At 43.6% G+C, this 24,375-nt stretch overlaps 1 protein-coding gene across 1 annotated transcript in view; it reads right to left on the bottom strand.

Annotated features, from left to right (window-relative positions):
- Positions 1-1,668: 1,668 nt before the first annotated feature.
- The window catches only part of Scd5 (stearoyl-CoA desaturase 5), a 38,588-nt gene continuing 15,881 nt past the window's right edge, over positions 1,669-24,375 (bottom strand). Inside the window, 3 exon segments of the mRNA XM_027387682.1 lie at positions 1,669-1,796; positions 1,799-1,858; positions 6,821-7,014. Of these exon segments, the coding sequence (XP_027243483.1) occupies positions 1,669-1,796; positions 1,799-1,858; positions 6,821-7,014 (382 nt within the window).

Consider the following 24,375-nt stretch of genomic DNA (forward strand, 5'->3'; position numbering starts at 1 on the left):
GAAATAACATGGAAATATCCAGACAAGAACACAAGTGAGTTAATAATCATTTACTGTACATTGTTTACGGTGTGCACATTACTAATGGCCAAATAACACTTGCTAGATGAAGAACTTCACCAAGATAGTTCCTAATTGGTGACTTGCCCTTTTCTAAAAATAAATTTTAAACCTCATATCTTTCCTGAAGTAATCTTGAACCTACGCTGACAGCCAACATGACGGAGGCCTTCCTCCACCCTCACATCTAACACAACAGGCAGGTTGTCCTATTGATTTAACATGCTCTTTACAAGGTAAATTAACATATAAAATTGTTCTAATCTAGAAGCTGCAAAATGATCACTTTATATTTTGCTGCAAAATCAATGGTGGCCACATGCACATGACACATTAGTAGACACAGAGTTCTAGATGAAACTGTTGGTTATTAAGTGGTGATGACCTGGTGTGGAAAATTAATGCACTTCTCTAGGAGCAGTAGCTAAAGTAGCATGCACCAGTGGCTGAGATCAATTAGAACACAAATTAGGTGTATAAACATTAAAATGAAAGCTTAATTTGTGTTTAATTTGATGTCTGGCTTGTCTGAGTTATACACCTTTAAAATGGCAACAGCAAAAAGGAAGTCAAACATCCAAATAGGCATTGATTTATAGGGTGGGCTGAGCAGTGACTACATCCCTTTCTAAAACATTTTAAGGTTCTATTTATTTACCGTGTGCACACACAAGTGGTTGTGTCTGCGCCCGCGCACATGCAGGTGCGAAGGTTCACATATGCACTCACATGTGTCTGTAGCATGTTGTATATGTGGAGGTCAGAGGACAATTTGTAGGATTCAGTTCTCTCCTTTCACCGTGAGGATCCCAAGGATCAAACTCAGCAAGTGCTCTTACCCTCTTACCCACCGAGCTACTTCACCAGTCCCAAACACAGTCTCTCTTAAAGCAAAGACAATGGAAGGGTCAGCAAGTTATAACAGGGTGGGAATAACACAGAGCCATTTTCTTCCTTTCCTTTCCTTTTTTTTCTTTTCTTTCTTTTTGTTTTTCAAGACAGGGTTTCTCTGTGTAACAGTCCTGGCTGTTCTAGCCTGGAACTCACAGAGATCCGCCTGCCTCTGACTCCCAAGTGTTGGAATTAAAGGTGTGTGCCACCATGCCCAACTTCAAGAACCATTTTCTACATCTTCATTTTTTAAAACTTTTTAACTGTACACAATATGGTAATTGCAAGGCAGGAGTATGGCTGTCACAGATGAAGTTTCACCCTGCCTCTCTGCTCCTTCAAGACAGTGTGATTTGAAGCAATGCTGTGTTCATGGGTGAGAAGGAAAAGAAACACTCTCCTGGGTCACACCAAAACAATTCCATGTCCATCCTGTCCCAGTTACCATGTTTTAGCACATATACATAACAATGTAAGTTTGCTGACATAGCTTCAGTAACCGAGTCACACACCCATATCCTAATATTGAATCATAGTTTTAATGTTGACTTATTTTTTTCATTGAGAGTTGTAGTTGACACAACTTGAGACAAAATTTCCCAGATCACATATATTGCATGCCCTCCCCACCTTTTCCTCTTCCTACAAGACAACGAACAAGAAAACTGTATAGATAAAATCTGCTAGCTGGTTGTCATGGTAGTCACATGGAAGGCTTCAGGCACTACCATCTCCTGTTTTATCTTTGCAGGCCTCGATCATCTGCTTGGTGGCCCATTTGGGGTCAGTAGCCAGTCCCAGGAAGCACATGAAATCCATGAACCAGGTAGTTGGGTTGAAATTCAACCAAATTCACTCACAGAGTAGTCAAAGGGAAATGTGTGGTAGAAATTGTAGAAGCCTTCACCTGGAAGACAAAGTGTGCCTTGAAGTCACACCACTGCCACCTCCCTGAATGGATGTGGTTAGTTTTTGTGTTTAGTTCATGTTTTAGATTGGGATACAAAGTAATGGGTTTCATTATAACATCTTCATACATATGTGTCATTATTGAATTCTCATTGTTCCCCTCCCTCACTCTGCCTTGCTCCAGCTGGTCCCCCCTTCCCCAGTTAGTCAGTCCCTCTTTGCTTTCTTATTGAATGTCCTCTATTGCCTACTCCTTTACCTCCCTCCCTCCCTCTCTCCCTCTTTCCCTTAAAATCTCCCCTCCTCTAATGATCCCCTTTCTAGTTTTATGAGTGACATGTACATAAACACACATCTGTGAATACATATTATTTTAAAACTAGGTTCTACATATAAAATAAAGTATGTGACACCTGTCTTTCTAAGTATAGCTTATTTTGCTTATCATAACGTTTGGTTCCAACCATTTTCCTGTGACTGTCTTGAGTTCCCTTCACCTTGCTGATGCATGAAATCCCACTGTGTATATGGATCACATTTTTTATCCATCTGTTAATGGACATCGAGACTGGTTCTGTTTTCCTGCATGTTGCTAACTGAGCAGCAATAAACATGGTTGCCTGCATAGAAGTTTTATCAGTGTTTAGGCTCTACCTTGTTTAAGGCTTTTTCAGACTGCAAGTTTGGCAAAGGACTTGGCTCCAGCCCTTGGAAACTCACTGAGTTGCTAGACAGGTTCAGTTAAACAGAAAATAACCTCAGTTGTTCAGCACCACAAGATGAGTTTTCCAGTGTGTATGGTGGACAGGATGCTGCTCCCTTGGGGCTGCCCTTCTCAAGGAAAATGCTACCAGGCTGACAATAGGTCATTATTTTGACATGTGTTCATAAAAGGAAAGTAGCCTGTGTGGGCAGGAGTGATTACAGGAAGACTGCTTTCAAGCTTGGGTAGGGGAAATGAAATGTTCAGACAGGTGAGTGAATTAAAGAAGAGCCCGGCCTTTAAATGTTCGCTCTACTGAACATTATTCTAGTCTCCTGCTGAGTTGTTTTCCTCTGTACAATTCCCAGAGTCATCTTCTTGAGAGACCCGAGAGCTTCACTCATTTGATTTTCTTTGTCTTTCTTCTGCTTTTTTTTTAAATAACAAAAATATATGTATCACATATAGCAACACGTGTTGAATTGTTGAGCATAGGCATTGTAGAATGATGAAACCGAGCTAATTAACTTATACATTCCCTCTATACTTAGTTTTTGTGGTAGAAACAAAAAAAAAAACTACTAACAATTTTAAGAACACAATACACTGTTGACACCTATAATCACCATATTATACAACAGAACTTTTTAATGGTTTTTTTTCCTTGATGGGAATTGTGTGTGTGTGTGTGTGTGTGTGTGTGTGTGTGTGTGTGTGTGTGTGATCCAATACCTCTCACCCTCCCTACATCCTCCAGTGACCCTCTTTTGCTCCCTGCTTCTTTGAGTTCCATTGTTTAAAGTTCAACTTAAGATGCTGCAGTGCTTGTCTTTCTGTGCCTGGTGCACTTCCCTGTGTTACAGGCTTCAAGTTCACTGTGGATGACAGGGCGCCCTTCTTCATTAAGGTTGAAGAACACTGTGTATTACCCACTCACATGTAGCATATTGTCTTTGGCAACCCTCCATTGGTCAACATCCACTCAGTATCTTGCTGTTGCCAATAACACTACAGTAAACATAGGAGTGTAGATGTCTCTTCAGCAACCATTTTACTTTCTTAGGATACACACACTTACAGGCTTGCTTAATCATATGGTAACTCTGTTTTTTAACTTTTTTAAAAAAAGTTCATATTGTTTTCCACAATGAGTAAACTCGTTTATAGAAGAAGGAGGAGGGAAGAAATAATGGAAGAAAGAAGAAAGGGAGAGGGGGAGAGAAAGAGAGAGAGAAAAAGGGAGGGAGGGAGGGTGGGAAGGAGAGAGGGAGGGAGGAAGAAGGAAAAGAGGAGTCTTCCCTACAGTGTGCAAGGGTTCTCTTTCCTGCAACTCTTCATCTTTTTTAAAAGTCATTCTAACTAAAGTGAAGCACTATTCTTTTGATTTTAATTTTCATTTCCCCATGATCAGGTTCATTTCCTTTAAAAAAGGGCTTCATTCAGTTATAATTCACAGAAGTCCCACTTCTAACATATATATAATGATTTAATATATAATATTTAATGATTTATATATTAATTATTATATAATAATATATAATAATATAATATATTATTATAATATAATATAATAATAATAATCATTATATAATGATTTATATATTAAATATTTAATATGTTATATATTTATAATAAATATAAATATATTATATATTAAATATATAATAAATATAAAATATATATATTAAATATATAATATTTAATGATTTAATATATAATATTTAATTTTAATATTTAATATAATGATTTTAATATTTCCTAGAGTTAACCATTTTCAGTATTCCTCAAGAACCACCCCACCTCCTACACCCTCCCACACTCCTTAGTACCCCCAACCTCCATAAACCCCCACTGGCCCTATTTTCTCTTTAAGGATTTGACTGCCTTGGCCAGCTATGGATATTTTATAACTGTGTATTTGTGTGGTGCAGAGAGATGGGGCCATACATGTGCCAGGGCACCCATATAGAGGTCAGAGGGTAACTTTAGGGAGTCGGTTCTCTCCTTTTGCTGTGGGTCCCAGGAATTGAACTCGGGTTGTCTGTGTGCACACCAAGCAGTTTTACCAGCTGAGCCATTTCTCCAGTCCTGTTTTGTTTGATGAAGAGTATTTTATTATGTGGGTGTTATTCTTTTGTTTAAAAAGAAGAAAAGGAGAAATGCTGAGACATGAGACATAAGACTATAAGTTTATTATAAGTCCCGGCAGAATGGGGAGACTAAGAAGAGGAACAGGGGTAAATGGCTGACTGCCATGGCCGGTCGCCATAGAGAGGCAGAGAGAGAGAGAGAGTAGAAAGGAAGCTGAGAGGAAACAGAGCGGGGAAACAGAGAGAGGAAACATAGAGCATAAATGGGCAGGGACTTGTCTTTTTAAAGGGGTCCTCTGCACCTGCGTGCAGACTTAGTTCCCATGGAACCTTGGGCTGACCAGGGTACTGCCTGTTCCACCAGGTAACAGGGGCAGGCCAGCATAATGCCTGCACCTTTCAGTGGGTATATAGCATTATACACATCTCTGTCAGTTGATCATTATTTGGGCTCTTTTCCTCCTTTAAGTAACTATGAATAATGCTGAGAACATTTGTGGAGGGGCTGTTTGTTTGTTTGTTTTATTTTTCAAGATAGGATCTCTTTGTGTAGCTTTGGAGCCTGTCCTGGAACTCACTCTGTAGACCAGGCAGGTCTCCAACTCACAGAGATTTGCCTGCCTCTGTCTCCCAAATGCTGGGATCAAAGGCGTGCGCCACCACCATCCGGCACATTCATGTTTCTTAAAAGCATACATTTCCTCTTGGACATTAGGAATGGAGAGCAAACTCACACAAGGACTACTGACAACTCATACTGCCCCCCCTTTCCTCTTTATCTTTCATTGTTAATTACAGTTTTTTTTTTCTTTGTGCCTGGGCCTTCACTGCTGGTCTAAGTAGACTTAAAGCCATTGTCCAGCTCTTTAGGACCTGTGTCATAGCCATGCTGTTTGGTTGCCTGACCCACATGTGCCTGTGCAAGACATAGTAGTCTATGCTGTCCCCACTTCTATTTATGCCCTGTATTGACACTGGATGTGGCTCTTCTGCTTTAGCCCATACAAGATACAAGGAGAGAGGAAAAAAAGCAGAAGAGGGGGAAAAATTCCTTCTGTAGTCAAAGCCCCTCCCCCTCATGCCTAGTGACTGCTCAGCTAGAGCTCTTGTGATTATGTCACCTCATATTGCTGCTGTCAACACACTTCACAAGACCCTAGGATCCCCAAGATCTTAATTGGATGATTGATGAAACGGTAACAGTAACTCACCACCAAGTGACAAGAAACCGTTCCTACCGGGCGGGCGGTAGACCTTCCCTTCCTGGCTTGATCTCTGATTAATGCTCAGCTTTACCAAAGAGCCGGAGCTGCGTCTGGAGAGGTGCAGCTAATAATATTTATGAGTCACTTACTGCACGCCGAGCACAGCACTGAGGGCTCAGTGTTAACGCCTATTACCCTCATGCGGTCTGCAAACTGCTATGATTATCCCTGTTTTCAAATGAGGACAGAAATGCATGGAAGGAACAAGCAGCTCACCTAAGACCATAAAGCGGGCACTACAGGCAGTGGTGCCACAGAAGGCCTGTTTCACGCTAAGCACTTCCTCAAGCACTATGTATTAACTCATCTCACTCTCCAGCGGCCCAGGGAGGAGGGAAGGGCTATTTGTTTTCTTCTTACACATAAGAACACAAATCGAGAGGAGCCAGAAAGTGCCCAGAGAGCAAATGGAGGATCCAGGATGTAACCTAACTTGGACTCTACACTGGCCTTAAGTTTAGCTACTTGTGGTCCCATGAGCCTCCTCTCTTGGCATTGCCTGTTTGAAGACTTTTTTTTTTTTTTTCCTGGCAAATGACTAGATAGCTAGGTCTGGAATAGCTAGGACTGTTTGAGAGAAAAGCAATTGCTGCTTCTGTAGGGAAATTTTCATGATGAAAGTAACTATTAAACCATTTATTGATCGTCTTCTATGCCCCAGCGTGGCACTGAGCAGTTTGTATGCTCTACGAGGGAGATGTTGCTATTTCCCGTCTGACAGATAAGAAAACCGTAAAGCAGAGAACTTGCCTGACTTATCGAAGAGCTAGGATGCCAAGACCAAAGTTCAATCTCTCTACACTCCTTCACTCCCTTTCTTATAGCCATAAAAACCTTCCCTCCCACAAAGTCAATAACATCCGGACTGCCATTCCCCCACTGGCTCTCAACACTGCACTCACCAATGGCCCCCAGACCGACGAGTGGGTTCTGCCAAGGGCTGCTAAGCTTGTCATAGGGCTGCTTTCCATACATGTGGGCAGCGCTGTTCACCAGCCAGGTACCTTCGAGGGTAATGGTGTATCGGAGAATGGAAGCCAGGAAGTAGGAATTCCACAGGGTCTCTCCCCAGAAGTATCCGGAGCCCCACACTGATCTTTTTGTTCCTATAAGGAAGGACACCATGCCATCATCAGGCGCCAGGTCTGTGGGGCAGGGGTCATGAGCCCACATAGCTATAAAAGTGAGGCAAGCAGCACAGTTTTGAGAAATGAGACAGCCAGAATGCTGCAGGACATGGTCAGCTTTTCAGAAGACTTCGGAAGAACATCCATGTAAAATAATGAAGACTATGCCAGCCAACCCCATGCATCTCCGAGGTACACTTATGCTGTTACCATGAATCTGAGCTAGCTCCTGGGCACTTCTCCACCAGCCAACCTGATAGGCTTACTTGAATAATTTCAAGAAAGTGCCAGTATTTCTTAAATAATTTTATATTCATGTTTCTGCAAGAAAGTGCATGATTCGCCACTAAAGGTGTTCTCTGTCCATTAAATGTTACATTCCAAATCAGCACAAAAGATAAACAACCCAAGTATGGTAGGACAGGCTGGGAGCCCAGCACTCAAGACACCAGGGCAGGAAGATCAAGAGTTCAAGGCTATCCTGGGCTGTAGAACAAGATGCTGTCTCAAAAACTTAAGTGTGGACATTGAAGGGACCAGCTCCCCATTTCAGAAGCCATGACAGTAACATGTGCTTGTCCTGACTTTGCCTTGGTCACTAGGAGGTCAGATGCCTGCCTCGTGTCAAGGAACCAATCAGAAGTTAATTGGTGGTGCTATGCTTTACGGCTCTGGGTGTGCTTTACAGACAAGTGCACAGCAATGACTTGCAGAGCATAGAAACCACCATGGGAGGGCCTATAGGCCATAACAACCAGTTGACCACTCAACACAGGGCAAGCCCTCCAAGCCTGGAGGCACACCAATCCTGAGCCTGTGCATACCCCTAGACACGCCACTTACGCTGCCCTATAAGATCTCTATGCAGACACTTCTCAGCGTCTTTCCTAGCCATCCACCATGGTGGATGAATGGAAGGCCCGAGCTAACATGGGGTTAGCTCGTTAAACAACTACAATAAAGCCTTGTGCAGTTTGCATCAAGTTTTCGTCACTGCCTGGTGATTAGAGTGGCCAAGGCCCTGGGCTGAGATCCTAGGGGCCTGAGCCTCCAGGGGTCTTTCAGATATCAGCATATAGTCACTTTAAAAACTAATCATTCAATTGTAAGTTGTTGACTGGGAGTGGTAATACAGACCCGTAATTCCTGCACTCAGGAGGATGAGAAAAGATGGCGAGTTTGAGGCCGGCCTGGCTACAGAGTAAGACCCTGTCAGGAAAAAAAAAAAAAAAACCTGAAAAGACTGTGGCAGTACCATTGCCAGCAGGAAGGAGAGGCATTGCTAACAGAAGGCATTTTGACCCTCACAGGCGTCCTTTCCCCACCCCTGTCTGTTTTTTTCCCGCCCTCCCCCCTCCTCCCCCCCCCTCTATCTGCAACAACCCAAGCCCTTCAAAGGTTCTTCTCCTAGGCCTGTTCCGAGTCTATACCTTGCTGAACAGTAGGCTAGTGTGCCATGGAGCTGTCTTGCTCAATTCTCACAGCAGGTTCAGGACAGGCATGCCAGCAATCAAGTCCCTGTACTTTAAAGAGCTGCCCTGGGCTGCCACTGGCTCCAACCTGGTGAGGGGCCATCTTGGTTTGGGTTCAGCCTGCAAGATTCAACCTCTACTCAGAGCCCTCTACCTCCTCCTAAACTGTCCAAGGAGCTAGCTAGCTGCCACCTATGGCTCCAGTTCCCAAAGCTCCATCCTGCCAAGGATGCCAATACCTTGTGCAGAGAGAGAGCCTACAACATGGCTTTCCCGAGTGCAAGAGAAAAAAAACACACTTTGTGGGCCTCACTGGCTAACAAGATCACATCCAGCCAAATCCCCTTTTCCTGAGAAAGATGTTCCTTACTGAAATGAAGCAATATGAAACCAACCCAACAGCAAAACCCTAGATCCTTCTTATTCCAACAAAGTGCAGCAGGTCCAGTGCAAACAGAGTGTCCATTCTGGTTCCCTGTGAGGCTTCTTGTGTGCACAATCCTGTGGACCAAAGGAGAATGTCAGGCACCAGGGCAAGTCCACACAGGATGATTATGTGGTGAGTTTATACCCCAAACTATTACACTCCCCGACTATTTCAGACTCCGTAAACCTGTCCCATGCAGACAAGATGCCTCTCTGACATAGTGCCAGCCTATGGCAGCTGGTCTGCATTTAATTACAGGTGTTGCCTCTGTGCCCCAGGACAAGCCCAGCATAGAGATAGCTCACCAGCTTCCTTCCTTAACACTCAGTCTGAATTCCCTTGCCAACAGCCCACAGACAACCTCCAAAAGTCCTCCAGCATGGAATCCCTGCTCGTTTAAAATGCCTTTCTTCAGTCAGTGGGAGGGAGGGAGGCTGGAGAGGGGCCATTGGTATTGTCTGGCTCTTTGCTAAATGGGTTTTTGAATGTTCTGAAACATCACAGAGCATTTAACTACTCATCTCGGCTACTTCCGAGCTATGTGACCCAGAGTAGATTACTTCATTGTGTTGAGCTCCAGCTTTCTCTTCTGAAAAATGCTGGACTAACAGATTTATTAAGTGCCTGCCCTATGCCAGTTCCTTCCCTTAGCAGTGGGACTCCAGGGAAGTCAACATATAAAAATCACTTCCCTTGTGGGACAGAGGCAGCATTATGTCTGATACATTCTGATAGGAAAAGCAGATGCTAAACAGTATAGATGGTGGAGGCAATTCTACAACTGTGATTCCCTCTTCTCAGCTATGTCTAGGTTTGGATCAAATTGAACAGATATGTGTTTACCTCTGTTTATAGCAATGTTGCTCATAGTAGCCAATGTGTACAAACAACCCAAGTGTTCATCAGTGGATAAACACATGGACAGTAGGATACTATTCCATACAGTAAGATACTATTCAGCATTCGGGTAGAAGTTACAAATGGGAGGAAGAAAGAGAAGACATATGACTGTTTAGTAAATAACAGCATTTCTGTTGGGAATGATAAAGGTTTGGGTGATGACGATAATGTCCTGATTTCTCTTCTGCTGCTGTAATAAGCACCGTGACCAAAGAACAACTTGGGGAGTAAAGAATTTATTTTATATTAAGCTTCCAGTCTATCATGGAGGAAAGCTAAGGCAGGGACTCAAGGCAGGAACTAGGAGGCAGGAACTGAATCAGAGACCATGGAAGAATGTTGTTTATTGGCTTGCTTCCCATGGCTTGCTCAGCTACTTTTTCCTAACAATCAAGAACCACCTACCCAGGGAGGTACCACCCACAGTGGGTGGGGCTCTCTCACATCAGTCATTAAATTAACAAAATGCCCACAGACACACCCACAGGTCAATCTGATGGAGTTAATTCCTCCATTGTGATTCCCTCTTCCCAGCTACATCTAGGTTTGGATCAAACTGACAAAAAACAGCAATGACAGATGGTTATATGTACTTAAATGTAATGAGAAATCCATGCGCATTGGTTTAAGAGGTATCAAGGATTTATTAAGATATGAAAAGGGGGATATATACTCATGAATACAGAATGTAGTAAATCCAGTTGCAGAGTCCTTAGAAAGCCGGGGAGACTGATCACACACTACCCCATAATGCCTGACCCAGTCTTCAGCACTCAAGAGAGAGCAACCCTCTCCCTCCTACCTTATAAAGGTCATGTAGGCAGACAAGAAGCACAACCTCTATCAGGCCAGATAGCCCAAGGTCACAGGTGGAGTAAATACCCATTATACTTAAAGCCATAGAATTATACACTTATGAATAGTTAAAATGGTAATGATTGTGATACATATTATCAAAACAAAAAGAAAGATATGAGGAGCTATTTTCTACAACATAAAAGTCACAGGGTCCGACATGGTTTCTTATTCATACAGTTACCGGTTGCTCCACCATCTGTGGCTCTGAGCAGAAACAGTCTGGGAAACAAAATCAATGTCTTAAGCTGATGGAATAGAAAGTTAGAAGGGGCCTTGCAAATATTGTAGAGTCCTAGTGTTAACCAGCCTGGGGCTGTGGTATCCCTTTCTTTGTCTAAGCCAGCTGAATCAAGATTTTTCTTGGGAGAAACTGAAGGCACATGCCACACCCATCCCTTCTTAGAATGAAAGCACTTAGCTTCCCAGTTGCTGGCAGCGTTGCCACCGGCAGAGAGCCATTTTGCACTTGGTACAGTCCCTCCACTAATGATTACTGCAGCGGATAAGTGAAAGCGGTAGACCACTGCCTGGACAGAGACCCTGTGGTGTTGGTTGATTCTGCTATTGACACTGAGCAGACGCTAGCTTCTTCTTTTTTCCATTCCTGCTCCCATCACTTCTTCCATGGGCACTGATCCTAAGGGTGCTCCCAGGTGAGCTTCCTCTAAGCTAGCCTCTGAGGTAACTGTTGGTAACAGTTTCCTACCAGACTGAAACATTACATCTTGCAGGAAGCTCCTCAAGCGGGAAGGCAAAGAACTCAAATAGCCTCAGGAAGTCCCTGAAACTGACCAGACTCACTAGGCCCCTCCCAGACAGAGTAAGCAATAAAAACTAAGAGTCCCTCTCAGACAGGCCAAGCTGCAAAGACTCTGAGAGCAGAGCAACTGTCTTGAAGAAACAGAAACAAGAAGAGCTGCTGGAAGCCGTTTAGACCAGCAGAGGCACCTGGAAAGGACACTCTCCAAATTATTGAGCTGTCTGTAAGCTGTGTGGTGTGCTCCACTGCAGGTAACTCCAAAGCTGTTTTCCTTTGCATGAAAAATGCTAAGGAAGAAGGTCTACACTAGATGTCAGGGACTCTCATTCCCAGCCACTCGCCATTTTTTACCACACTAATTCCATAATTGGAAAGATGTTCCTCAGAGCTTAGTTCAGGACAAAGGGTCTATTTTCTTGAAAATCAGATACCTGTAATCCCAGAACTGGGAGGCTGAGGCAGGAGGATCATGAGTTCAAGGCTAGCCTGGGATACACAGTGTTACATTTGTCTCAACAAAACTAAAAATACTAATAGATAAATTAATAAATCCCAGTTTTCATACAACCAAATGCCATCATATACCAAGTGTCCCCATCCAAGAGTGTTGGCTCTCCTGGGCAAATATACACAGAGTGCTAACCTTTCCACTGCTTCAGCTCTTTGGACTCCTTCCTCATTTCAACAAACCAAATGCAATGGAGAGAACTGAAGCACTGGAAACAGCCTGGAGACTCAAATTCTATGAAAATGAATTCTAGATTTCTCCCCCACCCCCAACCTGGGTTTGATAAGCTTAAAAGTCTCATCATTCTTTTGGTAAGAAAAGAAATTGCTATAGCATTTTCCTACTGATTGGTAGCCCCTAAACTCAGTGGTCCCAAGCTGGTGGTATGTGAGATCTTGAGACAGAAATGTATTAGAGCATGAAGTAAAGGGGAACCACCTGCCAGCCTCCAGAGAGGAAGGCCTGAGGAAATGTGGGAAGAAGCAAACACCTCAATAGGTAAGAACAAGATTACAGCACCGTGAATGTATGGCAAGCATCGCAAGCATGAGCAATGGGCTGCCAGAACCGTCTTGAGTAAACACGTTTGCTTTTGTGATTTCACTTTAAGCACCACCAGAAACTCATTTTCCTTCAGTTCTTGCATCTTATTGAGCACCGGGGAAAAAAACAACCGAGTGCTTACTAAACATTTGTTTATGGGACAAATGACACCCTGGCAGTTTGCAAATGAATGGGGCGTTCCCTTTGCCTGCATCACCTGTGGGAGTGGGGCTGGGTGGGGCTGGGGTGGGGCTAGAGTGGGGCTGGAGTGGGGCTGGGGCGGGGCTGGGCGGGGCTGGGACTGGGTGGAGCTGGGGGCGAGGCTGGGTTGGGGAGGAGCTGGGGTGGGGCGGGGGTGGAGTGGAGCTGGGGCGGAGCAGAGTGGCACTGGGGGGTAACTGCACAGCTAAGATGGAAGCTCATCCATGGAGTCTGGCAGAAAAGCTTTGACCCTTCAACTGTTTACGTTGAAAATGGCTTTGTCTTTCATGTGTGATGTCTTTTAGTAAAAGCACGAATGATGACTGTTTTCAAAGTATCCCCTGAAAGCTTTGGACCCAGCCTTGACCTTAGTAAGTCTTGACATCACTTATGCAAAGTTAAAATCCCCATAGAAGGAACCCTGTTCATCGGATCTCTAGACAGTCTTGGTCTTCTGACTGCATGTCCTCTCCAGCAGAGGAAGGGAAGATGACAAATCACAGCTCCCCCAAAACATCTTTCAGAACTTTGCCAAGCAGTGGGGAAATAGCACCATTGTGTTCTCTCTCTCCTTTTGGCTTGATCTGCCTGGTTAAATTGCAGCAGGAAGAACTGAGGGTGGGGAAGCGTTTGTCAGGTCGCTTGTCCTCAAAGATCATTCCGGCTTTTCCTGTCTGCTGCTTCTTTCTCTGTTTGTGTCTCTCCTCTCTTTCTTATTAGTTGTTAGTTGTTCTCAGTAAATCATATGAACAGTAGCCCAACTGCTAATGGCATGTAGCACAGGATTACCGAAACAAGCAAAAATCATTTGCAAAGTAATTTTTTAAACAAAGTGGCTGCATTTCCAGGTGCTGCCACCCTTAGAACCTCATCCTATTTTTTACCCTCCCTTCCTGAGATAAACTGATCACTGCAGGAGAAGACATAACAGCTTTTCTTAATCTGAGACCCGTGAAATTGAATGCAATTCATCTGTGGGTTTCCATTTTTCTGGGGGGCAAAAGCTATAGCTCTTAGCACGTTGTCAGAGATTAGATACTCAAGGGAATGCGTTTGTAGCATAACTACTGTTTTATTTGGTGATGGTATTGTTATTTAACTGTGATTTTCTTTGTTTTAGGATTTACTGAAGAAATTTAATTCAATTGGAAGTGTGATCCTTTTAAGAATGAGGTTGTCATCCCCAATTTCTTTGGCAGTAAAAAATGGAGAAATAATTATAGTGACACTAGACAATTGTGTGTGTGTGTGTGTGTGTGTGTGTGTGTGTGTGTGTGTGTGTGTGTTCCCTTCACTATTCCACCCTACATATGTGAAGCTGTCGTGCTGTAGGGACAAATGCTAACCAACTCTGCCACCTCTATCAATGATAAGCAGCCAGCCAGGATCCAAGGGGAAAGAGCCAAAACAGTCATTTGAGCTGCCTTCAGGATCAGTAAGCTGCTCCAGCTGAACTGATTAGGTGGCTGGATCATTGTTCTCATCCGGGGCAAAGGTCAACAGGCCGATCTAACATGGCCACTTTGTTCAATGTATAAAAGGCATAACCTTCATACATGTCACATGGGCTACATTCCTGTGTTCAGGTTGTGCTGCTCTTCCAGATTGCAGAAGCCCTCACTACTAGATCTGCTCTGTGTTATGATGTAGCATGTTCTTGGTGGAATTCGTTGTGACTATGCCAAGACCCCAAGGTCTTGACATTTGGAATGCTCAGTCACATAATCTTACAAAAATAAATGATTATGAGCAGGAATAATGGCACACACCTGTAATCCTAGCACTTAGGAGATTGAGGCAGGAGGGCTACAGGTTCAAGTCAGTCTGGACTATTGCTTTCTGTAGACTGGATTGTAAACACACTCTTCATAGTGTTCTAGATATGCTGGGGACTTCATAAGTTCAACAAGCAATAAGATGAACAGGACACAGCTGTGGCCCACAGTGAGATTTTTATATGTTTATATGTATCATTTATCTGTTCTTATATGATATATATCATAAAGTGATAATCATAAAAGAACTATACTCCTGTCACACTGTAGGCCTGCTGAGGAGAGACACTTAACTAATCCCAGGAAAATGGATCTCAAACTTTTCTTTTTTCTTGTTTTTCTTTTCTTCTTCTTCTTCTTCTTCTTCTTCTTCTTCTTCTTCTTCTTCTTCTTCTTCTTCTTTTTTTTTTTTTTTGGTTTTTCGAGACAGGGTTTCTCTGTGGCTTTGGAGGCTGTCCTGGAACTAGCTCTTGTAGACCAGGCTGGTCTCAAACTCACAGCAATCCGCCTGCCTCTGCCTCCCGAGTGCTGGGATTAAAGGCGTGCGCCACCACTGCCCGGCGGATCTCAAACTTTTCATCCCAAGACTCTTTTACATGTTAAAAGTACTGAGGACTCCAAAGTGCTTTTGTTTGTGTGGACTACAGCATTTGTAGGAAATTCAAACCCAAAATTTTTCAGTAATCCATTAAATATTAAATAGTAATATATTAATATAAAATTATGTATTTAATGATATATGTTAAATATTAAATATAGATATTAATAATATAAGACATATGCATATTAAATCAACCACCTATTAGGGCAATATTTATTTTATGAAAGAAAATTATACTTTTTTAAGGTTCAAAAGAAATTCTCTGTGAGAGTGACACTGTATTTTTTATATATATTCGCTTTTGAGGTTTGCCTTTGTTGTTGATGATGATGATGCTTGTTTATTTGAGGCAGGGTTATCTGTTGCCCAGGCTAGCCTCAAACTCACTAGGCAGCCAAAGCTGAGCTTGAACTCTTGGTTCTCCTGCCTCCCTCTTCTAAGTGCTGAGAGCTCAGGTGTGCACCACCATATCACAGGTGTGCACCACCACATCTGAACATGGATCTTCTGAGTGTCAGGCACAGCTGGCTTCTCACATCTGTTTCTGGAGCTGGTGTGCTGCAATGACTGTTTTTGCTGTAGTCTGTGAAGAAACTCTGCCTCGGATAGGTATACAGCTGAAGAAGAAACTCCCCTGAAAGCCCTGCTCTACCATGGACAATTGAACCACATTGGGAGGCTTTGGCCTCAGCTTCCTGGAGGTGAGTTTTGAAGAATAAGAATGAGCTACGGGGAAGTGTGGCCAGGTTATCCTAAGCCAGAGCTTCTCAAATCATGATACATCTAGGTCACCGAATCTGGCCGGGGCTGGGGATGCTTCACTTCCACCAGAAACCCAGGTGCTGCTGCCGCCATTAGTCACAGGATGACACCAGGGAGCAGGGTCTCAGCTCCCTGCCCAAGAATTGGTATGAGCAAGGCTTTGGTGTCATAAAAAGGCATGAAGAGCAACAGGAACTTAATGATTGAGCGTGAAGAATGGGCTAGAGGGACCTAAAGATAAAGTGATTGTAGTCACATCATGGATGTAATGATTGTAACCTTTCCCAAGGGGCAGCTACTGACAAGTTTCAAACAGGGAACAATTCATAACTTCTTATTCTGAAATACTCAGAACTGCAATGAAATATAAAACCTAAAAGCAAAGTAAGTCAACAATAGGGCAAAGTGGAGGAACAGAAAGAAGAGAGATGGGGTTCCCTTTATTGCCAAAGCATGGCTCAGCAGGAAGAAAATGTGCTCCGGACCCACGGCAGCAGCATGTAGGCTCCAATTCTGTCAGCTCTAACACAATTCGAAGCCCCAGAGCCTGCCTTGTGCAAAACCGGGCATGGTGCAGGCACAAAGAACAGTCTAGTGTTTCTATGCAGTCAACACCCAGTTGTTAGTATTACAGTGCCACAGGAGCAACAAGCCCGAGCTTACCACTGTGACATGAGACCTTAGATCCCACTAAGGGGAAGCTTCTATTTTTTGAGAGCAAGCTCTTCTAGGTGACCTGCTGAGGGGAATCCTGCTTATTTATACACAAGGCACTGTCATAGTCATACACAGGGATAGAGGAAGTGGGGACACAAACATGCTGGTGGCAATTTAGTAAAGTCTGAGACTTCAAGTGAGTCAGCCCTGCTTCAAACACAGCGTGGCTCCACTTTATATACACATGAGTGGTTTGAATCTTATTATCCTCCCCATTGCCCTCTCTACTGGTATGAAGGCCTGAAGGGCTAAGAGGGAGAAAGTGCCTACTAAATAGAGTCTTTACAATTTTAAGACTCCCCCTGTGCTGGAGCACCCATGTTAGAGGGTTTTCTAATTTCTATTTCTCTCCAGAAATATTTGGCCTTTAGTGTCCAAAAATCCTCTCATTACCACCTGGGATTCTGAAAACTCAGTATTCTGCACTTACCCTAAAGTTAGCCACAGTCATAGGATATAAACCAACTGCTCACATAGGTGAATGTTTCAACATCACAAACTACAAGTTCTTAAATGAGCAGAACTTTAAAGTCTATATGTCATGCCTATATGCATGCAATAGCAATTAGTGAGAGAGCAAGAGAGAGACAGACAAACACAGAGACACCCAGAGAAAGAGAGAGAGAGAGACCATGAATTTGAAGGAGAGTAGGGAGGGTATATGGGGGAGGGGGGACATGAAGGGAGAAATGTTGTAATCAAATTATGACCTCAAAAAGAAAAGAAAACAAAAAAGGTCTATTGTGCATTTTTTAGATGAAATAAACAAGCTTTCAAGTTCTGTCCACCAAGAAAGACACACACACACACACAGTTTCTTCCAATCTCTTGATGGTACCACTTCTGATCTTTTTAACATGGAAGGCAGCTAAAAGCAGTTGAAGAGAGAGCTGGGTGGCAGCAGGCTCTGTGCTTCCGTTGAGTAGAAGCATGCTCTGGCAAATTGCATTATCTCAGCACTGGCTGCTTATCAGTGTGTCTCACTTGTCTGACAGGAAGTGGGCAGTATAAAGAGAAGTGCACTCAGTGCCCGTTCCAAGGAAACCTCTGACACAGCTCATCAACCACCACCTGCTTTCATTCTCTTTCATTCTCTGGGCTCCTTTCTGATCTTGGTAAATGTAGAATTTTGACTAAGGATTCAACTCCTAGAACACTCTGCAGTGAGGCATTCTTTCCCTAAGAAGGAGAATGCCCATGCTCCTTTTTTAAATTTAAATTCTTTAATTACCACTCATATTTACATATCCATCCCCCCATTCCCTCGTCCTCCCATGTTCCCCACCAACTCCCCAACCCATCCCCCAACTCCTCCCCAGGGACAGTGAGGCCCTCCACCAGGGACCTTCAAAGTCTGCCAAATCATTTGGGAGAGGGCCCAGGCCCTCCTTGCTATATCTGGGCTGCAACAGTATCCCTCAATAGGCAATGGGCTCCCAAAGTCCATTTGTACTCTACGGTTAAAGACTGGCTCCACTGTTAGAGGTCCCATTGACTGTCTTGGCCTCCTAGTTGGCACCCACATTCAGAGGGCTTGGTTCCGTCCAATGCTGTTTCCCCAGCTTTATGACTAGGTCTCCATGCTCTCACTAGGTCAGGTCCACTGTTTCTACAGGTCTCTCCAGCCCCGTCTTGGCTCCTTTGCTCATCCCTCTTCCCTCTCCGCAACTGAATTCCACTACTATGGTTCAGTGCTTAGCTGTGGGTGCCTGTTTCTGCTTCGAACAGCTACTGGATGAAGGCTCTAGGAATGGTAACCAAGGTAGACACCAATTTCATTATAGGAGAAGGGCATCAATGGCATTTTCTCCACCACTGCTTGGATTCCTAGTTAGGGTCATCCCTGTGGATCCCCTAACATTTCCCCTGTGCCAGACCACTCTCCATACCTGTACTGTCTCCCTCTATCAAGGCATCTCCTTTCTTGCTCTCCTCTATTCCTCCCCTGTCTCAGTCCTCTTGTTTTCCTCCCCCCTCCCCTTCTTCCCTTCCCATCTCCTTCCTCTCCACCCATGCCCCATGCTCCCACTTTGTTCAGGGATTCTTGTTGCCCTCCCCTTCTTTGAGGGACTATGCAATCTTCTCTTGGGGTCCTCCTTGTTTCCTAGCTCCTCTGGCAGTGTGGATTGTAGACTGGTAATCCTTTGTTCTATGTCTAAAATTCATATATGAGTGAGTACATACCATGTTTGTCTTTTTGTGACTGGGTTACCTCACTCAGGATGGTTTCTTCTAGTTCCATCCATTTGCCTGCAAATTTCAAGATTCCATTTTTTTTCTTTCTGCTGAGTAGTACTCCATTGTATAAATGTACCAAATTTTCTCTATCCATTCTTCAGTTGAGGTGCATCTAGGTTGCTTCCATGTTCTGCCTGTTACAAATAATGCTGCTATGAACATAGTTGAACATATGTCCTTATTGTATGAATGTGCATTCTTTGGGTATATGCCCAAAAGAGGAATTGCTGGATTTTGAGGTAGGCTGATTCCCATTTTCCTGAGAAATCGCCATACTGATTTCCAAAGTGATTGTACAAGTTTGCACTCCCACCAGCAATGGAGGAGTGTTCCCCTTTCTCTGCATCCTCTCCAGCATAGACTGTCATTTGGTGTTATTAATTTTAGCCATTCTGATAGAAGTAAGATGGTATCTCAGAGTGGTTTTGAGCTGCATTTCCCTGATGGCTAAGGCTGTTGAGCATTTTCTCAAGTGTCTTTCAGACATTTTAGATTCCTCTGTTGAGAATTCTCTATTTAGTTCTGCACTCCACTTTTTAATTGCATTGTTTGGTGTTTTGGTGACTAGCTTCTTGAGTTCATTGTGTATTTTGGTGATCAGCCCTCTGTCAGATGTGGGGTTGGTGAATATCTTTTCCCATTCTGTGGGCTGGTGTTTTGTCTTGATGACTGTGTCCTATGCCTTACAGAAGCTTCTCAGTTTCAGGAGGTCCCATTTATTAATTGTCAATCTCAGTGTCTATGCTACTGGTGTTATGTTCAGAAAGCGGTCTCCTGTACCAATTTGTTCCAGGGTACCACCTACCTTCTCTTCTAGGAGGTTCAGAGTGGCTGAATTTATGTTGAGGTCTTTGATCCATTGGGATTTAAGTTTTGTGCATGGGGATAGATATGGATCTATCTGCAATCTTCTACATGTTGGAATCCAGTATGATGGAATTCTACATGATGCCAACACCATTTGTTGAAGATGCTTTCTTTTTTCCATTGTATAACTTTACGTTCTTTGTCAAAAATCAGGTGTTCATAGGTGTGTGGGTTCATATCAGGGTTTTCAATTCAATTCCATTGGTCAACCGGTCTATTTTTGTGCCAATACCAAGCTGTTTTCAGGACTATGGCTCTATAATAGAGCTTGAAGTCAGGGATGGTGATGCCTCTGAAAGTTCCTTTATTGTACAGGGTTGTTTTGGTTATCCTGGGTTTTTTGTTTTTCCATATGAAGTAGAGCACTGTTCTTTCAAGGTCTGTGAAGAATTGTGTTGGGATTTTGATGGGGATTGCATTGAATCTGTAGATTGTTTTTGGCAAGATTGCCATTTTTATTATGTTGATCCTACAAGAGCATGGGAGATCTTTCCATTTTCTGGTATATTCTTTAATTTTTTTCTTTAAAGATCCAAAGTTCTTACTATACAGGTCTTTCTCATTTTTGGTTAGTGTTACCCCAAGATATTTTATGTTGTTGGTTGCTATTGTAAAGGGTGATGATTCTCTGACTTCTTTCTCAGCACATTTATCATCTATATATAGTGGGGCTACTGACTAATCTTGTATCCTGCCACTTTGCTGATGGTGTTTATCAGCTGTAATAGTTCCCTGGTAGAGTTTTTCGGGTCACTTATGTAAACCATCATATCACCTGCAACTTTCCAATTTGTATCCCCTTGATCTCCTTTTGTTGTCTTATTGTTCTAGCTAGAGCTTCAAGTACAATATTAAAGAGATATGGAGAGAGTGGACAACCTTGTCTTGTTCCCGATTTTAGAAGAACATTGAGTTTCTCTCCATTTAGTTTGATGTTGGCTATTGACTTGCTGTATATTGCTTTTATCATGTTTAGGTATGTTCCTGTTCTTCCTGGTCTCTCCAAGCCCTTTATCATGAAGGGATGTTGGATTTTGTCAAAGGCCTTTTCAGCATCTAGCAAGATGATCATGGCCCATGCTCCTTTTAATTTTTAAAATTTTATGACCCCCATGGCAACATGTTTTTAAGTCAAGGAGAGGGAGGAGGGTGACTTTTCAATCTCAAGGCCGGGTTGCATCAGCTATCAGACAGTGGACCTCTACTGGGAGCCTTCCTCCTTCTGGAGACATTACACTGGGCAAACACCCAGATGAGCGCCTCTGCAGGCTATGGCTCCCCTGGCACTCTGCAAATTGCCTATGCCACTTGATAGTTCTGTGTTTAACTGATGCTGTTTAGGGAGGCAAGGTCAGATGTCTGGATATCTGTTTAGTGTATGTGAAAAAATTCAATGATCCCCATTGACAATGACAATGATTTTATGTTGTTTGGAAACAAACCTAGTAAGGAACATGTAAGACCCACACCAGAGGACTTCAAGCACAGACAGAGTAGATACTATTGATGGGCCTGTGCATTGTAGCTCAGTGGTGGAATACTTGCACAAGTAAGGCCCTGGGTTCCCTCCACAGCCCTCACATGCACACACAGAAAAAAGCTGACTCAGGATGGACTCGGTTCCTGGAGAGAAACACAGACAGAGGGAATGTCATCTCCACAAAACTTCTGCAAAGACTTCCATCCACCTTGGTCCTGGGCAGTGGGGAGTGCCTCGGCTTCTGATGAAATTATCTAAGAGTGTCACTTTTGATGAGAACAGAAGGCAGCTTAAGGCAAGGTCTCCAAAAGCCATGGTTCTAGGAAAGTCCTTGCTGAATGCCATAGAAGGGCTCTGACTCTTAGTTCCTTGTTCTCTCTCCTCCTAAGTGAACTGCCTAGAGCGGTTGTTCTAAACCTTCCTAACGCTGCCATGCTTTAATACAGTTCCTCATGTTGTGGTGACTCCCAACCATAACATTATTTTTGTTGCTACTTCATAACTGTAGTTTGCCACGGTTATGAATCATAATGTAAATATCTATCTGGAATGCAATGGGAAGGGGCAGGGAGTCACAACCCACAGATTGAGAACCACTGACCTAGAAGCTCTCTCTGAGGGTATCTTTGAGACTCCAGTCTAGACATGAACTCCCCCTGGTGGACACTCTGGAGCTGGCTCTCTGGATTTCCATGATGGAAATGGATTTTATCTATTCTGCAATTTCAGCCCATCTCCTAAGTGATGTTAGGGTGCTCCCCCCATTAAGGGATAAATGTGAAAGACATCTTAAAGACCTTCCAGGATGGACCTTCCCTAATGGAATCTACCTCTGGTCTTGGATGAAGATAGGACATCCTGAACTGCTCCAAAAATTAGAACATTATATATTGCTGTGTCCTCCATTAAGAGTTAATCCAGCTGGGCATGTTGACCACATGGCCAAAGACAACCCCCTTTAAAAGGCTGGATTACCAAGAGCCACGTTAAAGAGATGGGAGGAATAATTATCCACTTAATGAGATAGTGTACTTTTCCTTCCTAGGAACCCTGCCCTCTGTCCAGGCTCTCGCTCAGAGAGCTGCCACCATGCAGCTAAGCCTGCCTGCTCCTAGGTCATGCTGATGGTTTCTGACACCCACTGTTGAACACACCAGCCTGAGTCAAAAGTCACATCTTTGTCTCTTCCTCTCCTCCATCTCCCTCCCTCCAGCAGCTGCCAACAGCCATAGCTTGCCCTCCCTTGTGCTTTTTCTCTCAAAGTCTGGTTCTTGAGGCTATGTTTTAAAATTACTTATTAAAGAGACTAAGAACCCAAAGAGGGAGCTTCAACTTCCCTCTTATTATATGGCACCCAATGTGAGGCTCTTCTAAGGTTTCCAGTAACTTTCGTGTGTAGACTGGGTGGTGGTGGTGTTTCTGGCCAGTCTGCATTTTATGTCTTTACTTACCAGTCTTGGCATAAGATCACAAAGACCGTCTCATTTCTCCTTTTGTGTCTCCCATCCCTCTTAATACAGGAACACCTCTGCTTATAAATTTTCCACTAAGGATGGTCACAGGTATGAACAAAACAGAGTTTAGGAGACCCACAATCCTCACTGGCAGATGGCGTTAACACACCGCTGGTTACTCAGGAATATGAGAGCAGGATTTGCACTCAGTCTGAGATATTTTATGAACATCAGTGCATTGTCAGTTTGTAGCGTATAAAAGCAGTGGATACTGTTAAAACACTGCTAAAGAAGAGGCACATGCCTGGGATGGAAACAAATGAGAGAGAATTTTTTTTCAAATTTGTAAGTCAGGGGACAGTGCTAAATATTACAAGGGGCCTGTGGCACAACAGGGGAAAAATGAAGACCAAAGAGTGAATGATGCTTTAGAAGGAAAGAGTGGAGAATGGAAAAGTGAAAAGGGCAACTTGCTGAGGTCACAGCTAAATGTTAGCAGCAAAGAATGATCTTGGTCTAACCTTTTTAGTGCTGGAGAAGGCCAGGAGTTCAGGAGGGAACCTAAGACAGAGCCTGTGGATGGCACATCCAGTGAAGGTCAAGGGTGGTTCCAGGGGCTGAGTGTTGCACATCCATGCCCCCAGAGCACATGAACAGTGAACGGTTGGGTGTCAGTGATGGTGTAGCCGTCCCTGCAGGAGTGAAGGCATTCAAAGAGACACCGTGCCTCTTCCTTCAGCTACCAGATTATAGAGACAATAATTGGCAATTTCTCAAGGATTTGGAGTTTTCTCATGAGTCTCATGCTGGGAAAGAGAAAGATTTGAAATCTGGTGCACACCTGGGGAAGAACTTGTCTCTCTGAAAGAGAGTTCACAAAGGGCTGACAACCTATAGGACACACCAGGAGCCAGGTTCCGAGACAGAGTGAATCAGTTTTGGTGAGGGTCATACCATGACCAGGGCTATTTAGCCATCGTTCTTCTTGTCCTCTATTTAACACAAAATGTCATGCTAATATCCCTGCTGGGGAGACTGTCACTGGATGTCATGGTTTGTTCTTCCCATTGTGGTCACATTGAGTAAATCTCCCTTTTCTGCTTTCCGTTATTGCTTGCCTTTTTAAATGGCATACAGAAGGCCAGCAGCCAAGGTTAGCTGGTTAGGGCTGTCAGGGCTCAGGCTTTGGGCTCTAGTAACAAGGATGCTGTAGACAGCAGAGGTCCACAGTGAGGGAGGCATGCAGCAGAAAGTAAAGAAGAGAAGTGTGCTCCTAGATATAAAGCTTTCTTGGGACCACTGATGCTTGTAGCTATGGAAATGGATAACAGCGGCTTAAATGGATCTTAGTCATCTGGGGGTGATTTTTAAGAAATGGAATCTAGGGGCTGGGGGATCGCTCAGCAGTTAGGAACATGTACTGCTCTTGCAAAGGAAACAAGTTTGGTTCCCAGGACCCACGCTGGATGTCTCACAACCACCTGCAACTCCACATCCAGAGGGATTTGATGCCTCTGCCCTCTACTGGCACACTCATGCGTCCAAGTCCCTACATAAACATATAAACAAATAAACCTTTTTAAAAAGAGGAAGAGTTAGGGAGGAAAAGAGAAATGGAAGCTGCAGGTGGCAGTGCTAAGGTTGCAGCTAAATTGCAGCTAAAGGACTGTAAGCATTTAATCTTAGAACTGGGCAGACTGAGACAGAAGGATCATGAGTTCAAGTCTATCTTGGGCTATGTTGTAAGATTTGGTCTTAAATAGAGAG

Source organism: Cricetulus griseus (assembly GCF_003668045.3).
Source record: "Cricetulus griseus strain 17A/GY chromosome 1 unlocalized genomic scaffold, alternate assembly CriGri-PICRH-1.0 chr1_1, whole genome shotgun sequence".
In the NCBI taxonomy this organism is placed as follows: domain Eukaryota; kingdom Metazoa; phylum Chordata; class Mammalia; order Rodentia; family Cricetidae; genus Cricetulus; species Cricetulus griseus.